Source organism: Salmo salar, chromosome ssa17, assembly GCF_905237065.1.
Source record: "Salmo salar chromosome ssa17, Ssal_v3.1, whole genome shotgun sequence".
Lineage (NCBI taxonomy): Eukaryota > Metazoa > Chordata > Actinopteri > Salmoniformes > Salmonidae > Salmo > Salmo salar.
This window is the reverse complement of record NC_059458.1, coordinates 30937007-30951753: the sequence shown is the minus strand read 5'-3', so window position 1 is coordinate 30951753 and position 14747 is coordinate 30937007. Positions and strand designations below refer to the sequence as shown.

General features: G+C 46.2%; 1 protein-coding gene across 4 annotated transcripts in view; it reads right to left on the bottom strand.

The window, feature by feature from the left end:
- The window catches only part of LOC106575846 (nectin-1), a 42503-nt gene extending 28503 nt beyond the window's left edge, over nucleotides 1–14000 (bottom strand). For 3 of the 4 annotated variants that reach the window (XM_045699405.1, XM_045699408.1, XM_045699407.1), the window contains exons 1-4: nucleotides 13741–14000; nucleotides 8864–8940; nucleotides 8646–8754; nucleotides 8114–8437 (exon numbers count right to left, since the gene is read on the bottom strand). In XM_045699405.1, coding sequence (XP_045555361.1) covers nucleotides 8114–8437; nucleotides 8646–8721 — 400 coding nt within the window. In that variant the 5' untranslated portion in view covers nucleotides 8722–8754; nucleotides 8864–8940; nucleotides 13741–14000. The remainder of the gene's footprint in view (nucleotides 1–8113; nucleotides 8438–8645; nucleotides 8755–8863; nucleotides 8941–13740) is intronic. The other variant, XM_045699406.1, reaches the window with a different exon arrangement.
- Between the last annotated feature and the right edge of the window lie 747 nt (nucleotides 14001–14747).

Genomic DNA, 14747 nt, shown 5'->3' with positions numbered 1-14747 from the left:
TCCGCAGTAGGCGTTCCAATTCATCCCAAAGGTGTTCAATGGGGTTGAGGTCAGGGCTCTGTGCAGGCCAATCAAGTTATTCCATACCGATATCAATAAACCATTTCTGTATGGACCTCGCTTTGTGCATGGGGGCATTGTCTTGCTGAAACAGGAAAGGGCCTTCCCCAGACTTTTGCCACAAAGTTGGAAGCACAAAATCGTCTAGAATGTCGTATGTTGTAGCGTTAAGATTTCCCTTCACTGGATGGTCTTCAGAGATACAGTGGCAAGAGAAAGCATGTAAACCGTTTGGAATTTCCTGGATTTCTGAATAAATTGGTCATAAAATTTGATATGATCTTCATCTAAGTCACAACAATAGACAAACAGTGTGCTTAAACTACCATCACACAAATTGTTGTATTTTTCTTGTCTATATTGAAAACATAATTTAAACATTGGGAAAAAGTATGTGAACCCCTAGGCTAATGACTTCTCCAAAAGATAATTGGAGTCAGGAGTCAGCTAACCTGGAGTCCAATCAACGAGACCAGATTGGAGATGTTGGTTAGAGCTGCCCTGCCCTATAAAAAACACTCACAACAATGTACAAGAAGTATTGCCTGATGTGAACCATGCCTCGAACAAAGGAGATCTCAGAAGACCTAAGATTAAGAATTGTTTACTTGAATAAAGCTGGAAAGGGTTACAAAAGTATCTCTAAAGTATCTCTGTTGCTACTCTCCATAGGACTGGCCGTCCTGCAAAGATGACTGCAAGAGCACAGCACAGAATGCTCAGTGAGGTTAAGAAGAATCCTAGAGTGTCAGCTAAAGACTTACAGAAATCTCTGGAACATGCTAACATCTCTGTTGACGAGTCTACGATACGTAAAACACTAAACCAAAATGGTGTTCATGGGAGGACACCACGGAAGAAGCCACTGCTGTCCAAAAAAACATTGCTGCACATCTGAAGTTTGCAAAAGAGCACTTGGATGTTCCACAGCCTACTGGCTAAATATTCGGTGGACAGATTAAACTACAGTTGAGTTGTTTGGAAGGAACACACAACACTATGTGTGGAGAAAAAAAAGGCACAGCACACCAACATCAAAACCCCATCCCCACTGTAATGTATAGGGAAGGGAGCATCGTGGTTTGGGGCTGCTTTGCTGCCTCAGGGCCTGGACAGCTTGCTATCGTCGACGGGAAAATGAATTCCCAAATTTATCAAGACATTTTGCAGGAGAATGTAAGGCTATCTGTCCACTAATTGAAGCTCAACAGAAGTTGGGTGATGCAACAGGACAACGATCCAAAAAACAGAAATAAATCAACAGAATTGTTTCAACAGAAAAAATAAAATACGCCTTCTGGAGTGGCCCAGTCCTGACTTCAAACCCGATTGAGGTGCTGTGGCATGACCTCAAGAGAGCGGTTCACACCAGACATTCCAAGAATATTGCTTAACTGAAACAGTTTTGTAAAGAGGAACGGTCCAAAATTCCTCCAGACCGTTGTGCAGGTCTGATCCGCAACTCCAGAAAACATTTGGTTGAGGTTATTTCTGCCGAAGGAGGGTCAACCAGTTATTAAATCCAAGGGTTCTGTCACGTCCTGGCCAGTATATAAGGTTAATTGTTTTGTAGTTTGGTCAGGGCGTGGCAGGGGGTATTTGTTTTATGTGGTTCGGGGTGGTGTGTTTGTGTAAAGGGTGTTTGATTTAGTAATTCCGGGTTTTGGTTTATGTTTAGTTAATTCTATGGTTAGTCTAGGTTGTGTGTTTCTATGTTTGGTTGATTGGGGTTGGGACTCTCAGTTGAAGGCAGGTGTTGTCTATCTGCCTTTGATTGAGAGTCCCATATATTAGGGTGTGTTTGTATGTGTGATTTGTGGGTGATTATTCTGTGTATAGCCTTGTGCCTTACCAGACTGTTTATTTGTCGAGTGTTTGTTTTTCATGTTTTGTTATTTTGTATGTTCATTTTTGAGATTAATTAAAAATCAAGATGAGCATTCACGTACCTGCTGCGTTTTGGTCCTCATTCACCGACAACAACTGTGACAGAATCACCCACCACCAAAGGACCAAGCAGCAGAGGAAGGAGCAGACGGAGTTCGAGTTGGACTGGCGGGAGAAGTGGACTTGGGAGGAAGTTCTGGACGGGGCCGGACCTTGGTACCAGGCTGGGGATTATCGACGCCCGCAGTGGGAAATTGAGGCAGCCAAGGCAGAGAGGCGGTGGTACGAGGCCAAGTACGCGCTGAAGGAGAAGCACGAGAGGCACCCCCAAGAAAAATTTTTGGGGGGGCACACGGGTAGTTTGGCTAGGCGTAAGAAGAGCCGGAAGCCAGCTACTCGTGGTTATATGGAGGAGCGTATGGGGTGGAGAGCGCTATGTTTCGCTGAGGAGCGCACTATCTCACCCATACGCACGCACAGTCCGGTGCGCGTTATTCCAGCCCCTCGCAGGTGCCGTGCTAGAGCGGGCATCCAGCCTGGTAGGAGGATGCCTGCGCAGCGCATCTGGTCGCCGGTACGCCTCCGAGGACCAGGCTACCCAACTCCCGCTCTACGCACGGCTACCATCAGGCCCCTGCACAGCCCAGTCTGCCCTGTACGAGCACCCCGCTCGTACAGGGCTACTAGTTCCATCCAGCCAAGGCGGGTTGTGCAGGAGGTAAGATCTAGACCGGCTGTGCGCCTCCATAGCCCTGGGTTTCTAGCTCCTGTCTCTCGTGCGGACCCGGAAGTGCGTCAACCCAGTCCGACTCGTCCTGTTCCCGCTCCCCGCACTAGCCTGGAGGTGCGTGTACATAATCTGGTAAACCCAGTACCAGCACCACGCACCAGGCTACAAGTGCGTCAACCCAGCCTCGCCAGTCAACAGTCATCATCAGAGCTGCCCGCCAGTCAACAGTCATCATCAGAGCTGCCCGCCAGTCAACAGTCATCATCAGAGCTGCCCGCCAGTCAACAGTCATCGTCAGAGCTGCCCGCCAGTCAACAGTCATCGTCAGAGCTGCCCGCCAGTCAACAGTCATCGTCAGAGCTGCCCGCCAGTCAACAGTCATCGTCAGAGCTGCCCGCCAGTCAACAGTCATCGTCAGAGCTGCCCGCCAGTCAACAGTCGCCAGAGAGGTCAGACTGCGCTGAACTGCCGGAGAGGTCAGACTGCGCTGAACTGCCGGAGTGGCCAGACTGCGCTGAACTGCCGGAGTGGCCAGACTGCGCTGAACTGCCGGAGTGGCCAGACTGCGCTGAACTGCCGGAGTGGCCAGACTGCGCTGAACTGCCGGAGTGGCCAGACTGCGCTGAACTGCCGGAGTGGCCAGACTGCGCTGAACTGCCGGAGTGGCCAGACTGCGCTGAACTGCCGGAGTGGCCAGACTGCGCTGAACTGCCGGAGTGGCCAGACTGCGCTGAACTGCCGGAGTGGCCAGACTGCGCTGAACTGCCGGAGTGGCCAGACTGCCCTGACCTGCCGGAGTGGCCAGACTGCCCTGACCTGCCGGAGTGGCCAGACTGCCCTGACCTGCCGGAGTGGCCAGACTGCCCTGACCTGCCGGAGTGGCCAGACTGCCCTGACCTGCCGGAGTGGCCAGACTGCCCTGACCTGCCGGAGTGGCCAGACTGCCCTGACCTGCCGGAGTGGCCAGACTGCCCTGACCTGCCGGAGTGGCCAGACTGCCCTGACCTGCCGGAGTGGCCAGACTGCCCTGACCTGCCGGAGTGGCCAGACTGCCCTGACCTGCCGGAGTGGCCAGACTGCCCTGACCTGCCGGAGTGGCCAGACTGCCCTGACCTGCCGGAGTGGCCAGACTGCCCTGACCTGCCGGAGTGGCCAGACTGCCCTGACCTGCCGGAGTGGCCAGACTGCCCTGACCTGCCGGAGTGGCCAGACTGCCCTGACCTGCCGGAGTGGCCAGACTGCCCTGACCTGCCGGAGTGGCCAGACTGCCCTGAACTGTCCCGAATTGCCAGACTGCCCTGAACTGTCCCGAATTGCCAGACTGCCCTGAACTGTCCCGAATTGCCAGACTGCCCTGAACTGTCCCGAATTGCCAGACTGCCCTGAACTGTCCCGAATTGCCAGACTGCCCAGACTGTCCCGAATTGCCAGACTGCCCAGACTGTCCCGAATTGCCAGACTGCCCAGACTGTCCCGAATTGCCAGACTGCCCAGACTGTCCCGAATTGCCAGACTGCCCAGACTGTCCCGAATTGCCAGACTGCCCAGACTGTCCCGAATTGCCAGACTGCCCAGACTGTCCCGAATTGCCAGACTGCCCAGACTGTCCCGAATTGCCAGACTGCCCAGACTGTCCCGAATTGCCAGACTGCCCAGACTGTCCCGAATTGCCAGACTGCCCAGACTGTCCCGAATTGCCAGACTGCCCAGACTGTCCCGAATTGCCAGACTGCCCAGACTCTCCCGAATTGCCAGACTGCCCAGACTGCCCCCCGGCGATGTCAGACTGGCCCGACTGCCCCTCGGCGATGCCAGAGTGGCCCGACAGCCTGGAACGGCCGGAACCAGAGCCACCTCCAGAAATAGGTGGGTTGGGGAGGGGGGTGTAGCACAGTGCCGTCGTTGACGGCAGCCACCCTCCCTTCCCTCCCTTTAGAAAAGGGGACTTTTTTTGGTGTTGCTTGGGGTTATTTTTTTGTTAAGGTGCTTCTGGGGTAGCACCTTTAGGGGGGTACTGTCACGTCCTGGCCAGTATATAAGGTTAATTGTTTTGTAGTTTGGTCAGGGCGTGGCAGGGGGTATTTGTTTTATGTGGTTCGGGGTGGTGTGTTTGTGTAAAGGGTGTTTGATTTAGTAATTCCGGGTTTTGGTTTATGTTTAGTTAATTCTATGGTTAGTCTAGGTTGTGTGTTTCTATGTTTGGTTGATTGGGGTTGGGACTCTCAGTTGAAGGCAGGTGTTGTCTATCTGCCTTTGATTGAGAGTCCCATATATTAGGGTGTGTTTGTATGTGTGATTTGTGGGTGATTATTCTGTGTATAGCCTTGTGCCTTACCAGACTGTTTATTTGTCGAGTGTTCGTTTTTCATGTTTTGTTATTTTGTATGTTCATTTTTGAGATTAATTAAAAATCAAGATGAGCATTCACGTACCTGCTGCGTTTTGGTCCTCATTCACCGACAACAACTGTGACAGGTTCACATACTTGTTCCACCCTGCAGTGTGAATGTTTATATGGTGTGTTCAATAAAGACATGAATGTATAATTGTTTGTGTGTTATTAGTTTAAGCAGACTGTGTTTGTCTATTGTTGTGACTTAGATGAAGATCAGATCAAATGTTATATTATATGACCAATTTACTAAGAAATCCAGGTGATTCCAAAGGGTTCACATACTTTTTCTTGCCAATGTATATGAGAGGGGTTGGAGGTAGTTGAAGGATGGGATTAAAAACAAACAAAAGATTATTATTGTAAAATACATTGTGTCTGTAAAATGTATATAGTATGTATAAGCTGGAAGAAGAGGCCTAAGTGTTGTTGTCCATTAATTTATTCCAATTAGGGCAGGGGTTGTAGGGTTAGGGGAAAATAATAAAGGGAAATATATATATATATACTGCTCAAAAAAATAAAGGGAACATGTAAACAACACATCCTAGATCTGAATGAAATAAATAATATTATTAAATACTTTTTTCTTTACATAGTTGAATGTGCTGACAACAAAATCACATAATAATCAATGGAAATCCAATTTATCAACCCATGGAGGTCTGGATTTGGAGTCACACTCAAAATTAAAGTGGAAAACCACACTACAGGCTGATCCAACTTTGATGTAATGTCCTTAAAACAAGTCAAAATGAGGCTCAGTAGTGTGTGTGGCCTCCACGTGCCTGTATGACCTCCCTACAACGCCTGGGCATGCTCCTGATGAGGTGGCGGATGGTCTCCTGAGGGATCTCCCAGACCTGGACTAAAGCATCCGCCAACTCCTGGACAGTCTGTGGTGCAACGTGGCGTTGGTGGATGGAGCGAGACATGATGTCCCAGATGTGCTCAATTGGATTTAGGTCTGGGGAACGGGCGGGCCAGTCCATAGCATCAATGCCTTCCTCTTGCAGGAACTGCTGACACACTCCAGCCACATGAGGTCTAGCAATGTCTTGCATTAGGAGGAACCCAGGGCCAACCGCACCAGCATATGGTCTCACAAGGGGTCTGAGGATCTCATCTCGGTACCTAATGGTAGTCAGGCTACCTCTGGCGAGCATATGGAGGGCTGTGCGGCCCCCCAAAGAAATGCCACCCCACACCATGACTGACCCACCGCCAAACCGGTCATGCTGGAGGATGTTGCAGGCAGCAGAACGTTCTCCACGGCGTCTCCAGACTCTGTCACGTCTGTCACGTGCTCAGTGTGAACCTGCTTTCATCTGTGAAGAGCACAGGGCGCCAGTGGTGAATTTGCCAATCTTGGTGTTCTCTGGCAAATGCCAAACGTCCTGCACGGTGTGGGGCTGTAAGCACAACCCCCACCTGTGGACGTCGGGCCCTCATACCACCCTCATGGAGTCTGTTTCTGACCGTTTGAGCAGACACATGCACATTTGTGGCCTGCTGGAGGTCATTTTGCAGGGCTCTGGCAGTGCTTCTCCTGCTCCTCCTTGCACAAAGGCGGAGGTAGCGGTCCTGCTGCTGGGTTGTTGCCCTCCTACGGCCTCCTCCACATCTCCTGATGTACTGGCCTGTCTCCTGGTAGCGCCTCCATGCTCTGGACACTACGCTGACAGACACAGCAAACCTTCTTGCCACAGCTCGCATTGATGTGCCATCCTGGATGAGCTGCACTACCTGAGCCACTTGTGTGGGTTGTAGACTCCGTCTCATGCTACCACTAGAGTGAAAGCACCGCCAGCATTCAAAAGTGACCTAAACATCAGCCAGGAAGCATAGGAACTGAGAAGTTGTCTGTGGTCCCCACCTGCAGAACCACTCCTTTATTGGGGGTGTCTTGCTAATTGCCTATAATTTCCACCTGTTGTCTATTCCATTTGCACAACAGCATGTGAACTGTATTGTCAATCAGTGTTGCTTCCTAAGTGGACAGTTTGATTTCACAGAAGTGTGATTGACTTGGAGTTACATTGTGTTGTTTAAGTGTTCCCTTTATTTTTTTGAGCAGTGTATATACACAAAAATATTTCCCTTCACTGGAACCTTAAGGGGCCTAGCCCGAACCATGAAAAACAGCCCCAGACCATTATTCCTCCTCCACCAAATTTTTGAGTTGGCACTATGCATTCGGGCAGGTAGCGTTGACCTGGCATCCGCCAAGCCCAGATTCGTCCTTTCAGACTGCCAGATGGTGAAGCGTGATTCATAAATCCAGAGAACGCGTTTCCACGGCATCCTATGATGGTGCCACGTTGAAAGTCACTGAGCTCTTCAGTAAGGCCATTCTACTGCCAATGTTTGTCTATGGAGATTGCATGGGTGTGTACCCGATTTTAAACACCTGTCAGCAATGGGTGTGGCTGAAATAGCCGAATCCACCAGTTTGAAGGGGTGTCCACATACACTATATATACAGCAGTATGGTCGTTATAGTTAGAGAAAGTATCGGGGCCCTGGTCTGTTGAGTATGGCTGACCTCAACCCACTTCCTGTTTCTGATTATCCACAACTGATATATTCCGGGACGGGAGGGCCAAGTGAGCATGCTGACTTTTCATTACCTTACACAATCAGCAGACAAATCAACTGTGCTGAAAAACATGGGAACTACAAGCCTTGTAAAAATAAACAAATTCACAGGGGGCTTTGTTTTACAATTTAGAAAAATGTAACAATTGGGAATGTGCCAACCCTATGAGAAAGGTCACCTGGTGCTGGAGAGAGAGTAGGAGGAGGAGAAATTAAGGAAGCTATTGCATGCCATAGTCCTGGAATCTACAGTATATCTGGAAGTCCTTGCTAGTGTGACTGACCGGGGTTCAAATCTTGCTCCCCCAAGACAGGGTTAGCATGCTGAGCTAAAGCCTATGCATTACCTCTGGGCACTAATGCAAGTCTTCAGATCTCAGTCAAGGCTACTCATCACATGAGCGTGGTTTACCAAACCACCTTGTTTAGACTGAGGCCAAACTCACCTTCGATACTGAGGCAGGTCTTTCCCTCCTGTGCTCCGCTGGGGTAGATGTCAAAGATGCAGTGGTAGCAGCCCTCGTCGTTAGGCCCCGCCCTCTTGATGGTGATGGCGCTGACGTTAAGGTGCGATGAAGTTAGCTCCACGTTGTCTTGGTGGGAGGTGGTTCTGACCGACTCGCCCGGCTCGTACGCCAAGAGAACCTGCTTGTGTTTGTTCAGCCAGCGGACCTGCTTGACCGTGTCGCCAGTCGCTATGGTGATGTTACAGCCCAGCGTGAAGGGGAGGCCCGCCACAGCGGTCATGCTGGAGGGGGCGATAACCTCACCTGACACATGACAGGAAGTCAACCAACGAGAAGCACTGAAACTCAATACAATTCACTATTTTAAGGTGGTCGACCACATACCAAGTCAAACATGCTTTCTCACTGCAAAGGAAGAATAGCATTTTCTATTGGAAATATCCACTACTTTTGATTCAACATGGCACCTAAACCTACTGTAACGTAGTGAAATATGTTGAGTGTTGGCTACCTTGTGTCCTGAAAACCAGCATCACCAATAGCTGCAGACACAGCATCAGCCACCGAGACAGGGCAGATCCACACATCTTGGTCTGCAGGAGTGTGTGGCATACAGGTTACTGATAAAGAACATGACTACTGTTACAAATAGTACCATGGCACATCCACAGCCAACAGTCACAATGAACTTCAGCATATAAAGTTTCATCTGATTTTTACTTCCCCTACCTGTGATCCAGTGTGTGAGACGTGTTGTCGGTCAGCGTTGTAGCAACCTCATCTTACTGGCAGACGGACTCCTGTAGCTGGATCCAGGAACCAGAGGAGGACACAACTCTCTCAACATTGTAACCCTCTATTCAGCATTATAACCAATTATAACAGAGCATTATAACCTACAGTGGCAAGAAAAAAAGTTTGTGAACCCTTTGGAATTACCTGTACTGATCATAAAATTTGATCTGATCTTCATCTGAGTCACAACAATAGACAAACACATTCTGCTTAAACTAATAACACACACAATTATACGTTTTCATGTCTTTATTGAACACACCGTGTAAACATTCACAGAGCAGGGTGGAAAAAGTATGTGAACCCTTGGATTTATTAACTGGTTGACCCTCCTTTGGCAGCAATAACCTCAACCAAATGTTTTCTGTAGTTGCGGATCAGACCTGCACAACGGTCTGGAGGAATTTTGAACCATTCCTCTTTACAAAACTGTTTCAGTTAAGCAATATTCTTGGGATGTCTGGTGTGAACCGCTCTTTTGAGGTCATGCCACAGAATCTCAATCGGGTTGAGGTCAGGACTCTGACTGGGCCACTCCAGAAGGCGTATTTTCTTCTGTTGAAGCCATTCTGTTGTTGATTTACTTCTGTGTTTTGGGTCGTTGTCCTGTTGCATCACCCAACTTCTGTTGAGCTTCAATTGGCGGATAGCCTTACATTCTCCTGCAAAATGTCTTGATAAACTTGGGAGTTCATTTTTCCCTCGATGATAGTAAGCTGTCCAGGCCCTGAGGCAGCAAAGCAGCCCCAAAACATGATGCTCCCTCCACCATACTTTACAGTTGGGATGGGGTTTTGATGTTGGTGTGCTGTGCCTTTTTTTCCTATACATAGTGTTGTGTGTTCCTTCCAAACAACTGAACTTTAGTTTAATCTGTCCACATAATATCTTGTCAGAAGCGCTGTGGAACATCCAGGTGAACTTTTGCAAACTTCAGATGTGCAACAATGTTTTTTTTTGGACAGCGTGGCTTCTTCCGTGGTGTCCTCCCATGAACACCATTCTTGTTTAGTGTTTTACGTATCGTAGACTTGTCAACAGAGATGTTAGCATGTTCCAGAGATTTCTGTAAGTCTTTAGCTGACACTCTAGGATTCTTCTTAACCTCATTGAGCATTCTGCTCTGTGCTCTTACAGTCATCTTTGCAGGACGTCCACTCCTAGGGAGCGTAGCAACAGTGCTGAACTTTCTCCATTTATAGACAATTTGTCTTACTGTGGACTGATGAACATCAAGGCTTTAAGAGATACTTTTGGAACACTTTCCATCTTTTTGCAAGTGTAACGGCCGTCATCAGAATTAGACCAAGGTGCAGCGGAGGATGTGTTCATCATTAGAATTTTAATTGAAAAAAGAGAACACTTGACAAAAATAAACCAAAGACGACAGCAAAACAGTCCTGTCAGGAAAACACACTAACAGAAGACAATCACCCACAAAACCCAAAGGAAAAACAGACTACTTATGTGTGACTCCCAATCAGCAACAACTAACTACAGCTGTGCCTGATTGGGAGCCACACACGGCCAAACCAAAGAAACAAACCAACATAGAAAAATAAACATAGAACGCTCACCCAATGTAACACCCTGGCCTAACCAAAATAAAGAACAAAAAACCCCTCTATGGCCAGGGCGTTACAGCAAGTCAACAATTAGGTCTTCTGAGATCTCTCTTGTTCGAGACATGGTTCACATCTGGCAATGCTTCTTGTGAATAGCAACCTCACATTTTGTGAGTGTTTTTTATAAGGCAGGGCAGCTCTAACCAACATCTCCAATCTCGTCTCATTGATTGGACTCCAGGTTAGCTGACTCCTGACTCCAAATAGCTTTTGGAGAAGTCATTAGCCTAGGTGTTCACATACTTTTTCCAATCTACACTGTGAATGTTTCAATTATGTACTCAAAATAGACAACAAAAAATACAATAATTTGTGTGTTATTAGTTTAAGCACACTGTGTTTGTCTGTTGTTGTGACTTAGATGAAGATCAGATCTTATCCAGGTAATTCCAAAGGGTTCACATACTTTTTCTTGCCACTGTATAACATTACATTCTAACCTTTGATGTACTGTAGCATTATAACACTCTGCTTAGTGGATGAAAACTAAACTCTAATCAATTGGAGCTTATTTTCAGTAGCATTGCACCGCACCAGGTTGGTTACGCTAAGTGACACAAACAGTGTTGTTAGTCTGAGGGGCTATCGCCATGGGGATTGACTCAACAGATCAACAACAGCAGCAGGAGCATACTCATCAGTTCTGTCAGATTATAGGTCTTAACCCCTGTGCTGCACTCCTACCCACTGAGACTGTAGTCACCTGGCAAACAGAAGGCCAGCTGTGCTGCACTCCTACCCACTGAGACTGTAATCACCTGACAAACAGAAGGCCAGCTGTGCTGCACTCCTACCCACTGGGACTGTAATCACCTGGCAAACAGAAGGCCAGCTGTGCTGCACTCCTACCCACTGAGACTGTAATCACCTGACAAACAGAAGGCCAGCTGTGCTGCACTCCTACCCACTGGGACTGTAATCACCTGGCAAACAGAAGGCCAGCTGTGCTGCTTTGATGTCTGCAATGCACCAGGCCCCGGTCTCAAAAAAACACATTTGTGCAATCAAACCAGAAGCAAAAATCTGTGAACGACGCAAGATGAGTCTATGACAAAAGAAACAGAGGGACCACTATAACAGCCAGTACTAGCCATGATAGAGCACGGTGGATACGTACAGCAGCCTATAGGATTCAGGCGTAGTGTAAAGCACTGTCTGTCTGAGCATAGGCTTAGAGGTCTGCCAGCCAAGCCCAGCGTGGTTCAGCGGCTATAAAAAACACTTGTGGTTAAGCTCCTGTGTCTGCGTTGCTGGGAAATCCACTTGTTTAAGAGAGCCAGTGGGAAGTTGTGACAAAGCAAGGAGAAACAGCCCTCCAGGCAGAGGGTGTCCCTAAGAGCTGATTTGGGATCCGTTTACACAACCACAATGATTATCCCTTCTCTTGTGGAGGTACATAGCCAAACTGACCTCAGATCAGCTACAGAGGCAACCTTCACTTAGACAATGAAAGAAAAACTGATATAACCACACGGCCAGATCAGAGCTAACCCACCAGTCTTTTATAGGCAATTCATTGGGTCTTTTACCACGTAAACCGTCTGGGTTCAAACATGCCGTCTGCCCGTTGGGCAAAGTTTAAAACGGCTCCTCTCTTTTTCCACTATACACATTAAAAAAGTAGTTCTGACATCTTATTGTTAATAAAACATAGTATATGGAGTGAATGTAAACATAGAAACCAGTATTTCAAGATGAAACAGTCCCATAACAGACCCTCGAATCCATGCCCTTCAGGCATCTCTTTGAAAAACATGACACAGAAACTCCATTCCTGTATCAAACTGACTTGGATTTCACTGAATATCATGGCATAGATTATTACTGGGCCATGTTTGACTGATTCCATATCAAAGGGTGCATGGCACAGCCAACAAACTTAAAGGTCAACCTCATTGCCACGGAGTAAAGGAAAACCTGGCCTTTCACAGGCAGTAGGCCTATACAAGAACGGAACATGTTAGAGTACACTGGTCCTCAAGGGCCAAACAGTGTGCAGGTGTGTGCAGAGCGTTAACATCTTCAACAGCTGTTTGTTTAGTTGTCAGTAACAAGGTGTGTGGACTCCCTAATGTCCAAATCAAAGACTGGGGAGTCCAGACATTCTATGTGATTAGATCACCAGACTTGATTCAATGTAGGCATTTGAGGAGTACAGAGCCTGTTAAGGCTTGTTCAGTTGATGTACCAACCTATGGGTTTTCTGGAATTGTTCTGTTGATGGATTCACTACCATGATTAGGCAATTTGATTATAATAGGACATTGTTTTGGAGGGGAAAGGGGGGTCTATTGAGCATATAAGGTGATACATTGACGATATTAATTCAATAAAAGGTTGAGATAAGCCTACTAGCAATATGTAGGCTAAAAGATTATCCACATGAGTTGAATGAGGTCCTAGTCAAAAAAAGGCAATTGCACAAAATACAATTTCATCCAACTTCAATATGATGCTATATTTAACATAATCCTTGATTAAAAACTGCACTGGGATACAAAAATATATAAACATGATATAAACAATTGTTATAACAATATTATTAACGTAATGCTGTGGTGGGAAAATACTAAATGATCATACTTGAGTAAACGTAAAGATGTTTTAATAGAAAATTACTCAAGTAAAAATAAAAGTCGCCATGTAAAATACTACTTGAGTGTACAGTAGTGTCATACTTGAGTAAAAGTAAATGCTATACATCAAAATCCTTATATTAAGCAAACCAGAAGGCACGATTTTTTGTTTGTTTTTTACGGACAGTCATGGGCAGACCAACACTCAGACATCATTGACAAACGCAGTATTTCTGTTTAGTGAGTCCGCCAGATCAGAGGCAGTAGGGAAGACAACGCGTTATATTCATAGGTGCGTGAACTGGATCATAATCCTGTCCTGCCTGAGCAGTAAAAGTAAAAAAAAAAAAAAAGATTTATAAAGTACATATACCCAAAATAAACGGCTTAAGTAATACTTTAAAGTGTTTTTACTTAAGTAGGCTACTTTACACCACTGACGTAATGTATAGGCTAACCCTACAGACTTCTCCCACCTTTAGAAAATAATGCAATATAGACAACGTTATTATGAACGTATTTATATGCATATGAAACAGAACACAATGTTTAATTTTAACTGGGCCCTATAGCAAATGAATACAGGTTAAAAAAAAAAAAAAAGACTTACCCGTTGAGCAGTACATGGAGTTATTTGGATTTATTTAATTCCGTCCTCTGCAATAACACACTATTCTACAATTCGACTATCAAATCTATGCTTCAAAAGTCTTAAAGCTGAACAGATCGGGTGTGATGCGTTCCGCCTCAACATGAGTGGCGTCAGAGAACAGAGACTGCAAGTCAAGTGAACCTATATAGCGGACTGTCTATGGACTGTCTTGGGTAGGCTGTTGGCGATGTTGCATGAGCGCTGCAAAACTATCAAAACCGTTTCTCTACCACCTCTCTCCCTAAATTATATTCAGGCGACCCCTAGTGGCAATTGTTTGCAACATTGGCTGGTCTCGAGTGGCAGAAGAATCAGACAATTCGTTTAAGCTTTGCCAGCAGCAGATTTATGACAATTCCATAAATTACAACATTGTTACAGCATGTGATTTATAAAGTGATTGAATAATGAAAAGAAAACGCACACAAAACACACCACAGAGTACATTATGATGACATTGTGTAGGCTATAATATTACAACACCTAGATTTATAACAAATGTAAGAATGAAGCATACACTTCTAGGGTTTCTTCATGACCAAACTGCTAATATATTTACATAGGCTACATATGAACATATTTATACAATAACCCGCAGGACTATGTGTGTGTCATTAACCATTCAGTCAGCTAATCAGTATCTGTCAGTATCTGTCGGAGACAACTCAACAGTCTCCGTGCCACAGATGTGTGTGTGACAGTATGATAGTCGCTCAGTAATCCTTTAGAAACGTTTTCATATTGTTCTGTATAAAGAGAGTCATTAACATATTGCTCTGTATAAAGAGGGTAATTAACATATTGTTCTGTATAAAGAGGGCAATTAACATATTGTTCTGTATAAAGAGGGTAATTAAAACAAAATCTCTGTATAAAGAGGTAATTAACATATTGTTCTGTATAGAGGGTAATTAAAACAAAATCTCTGTATAAAGAGGGTAATTAACATATTGTTGTGTATAAAG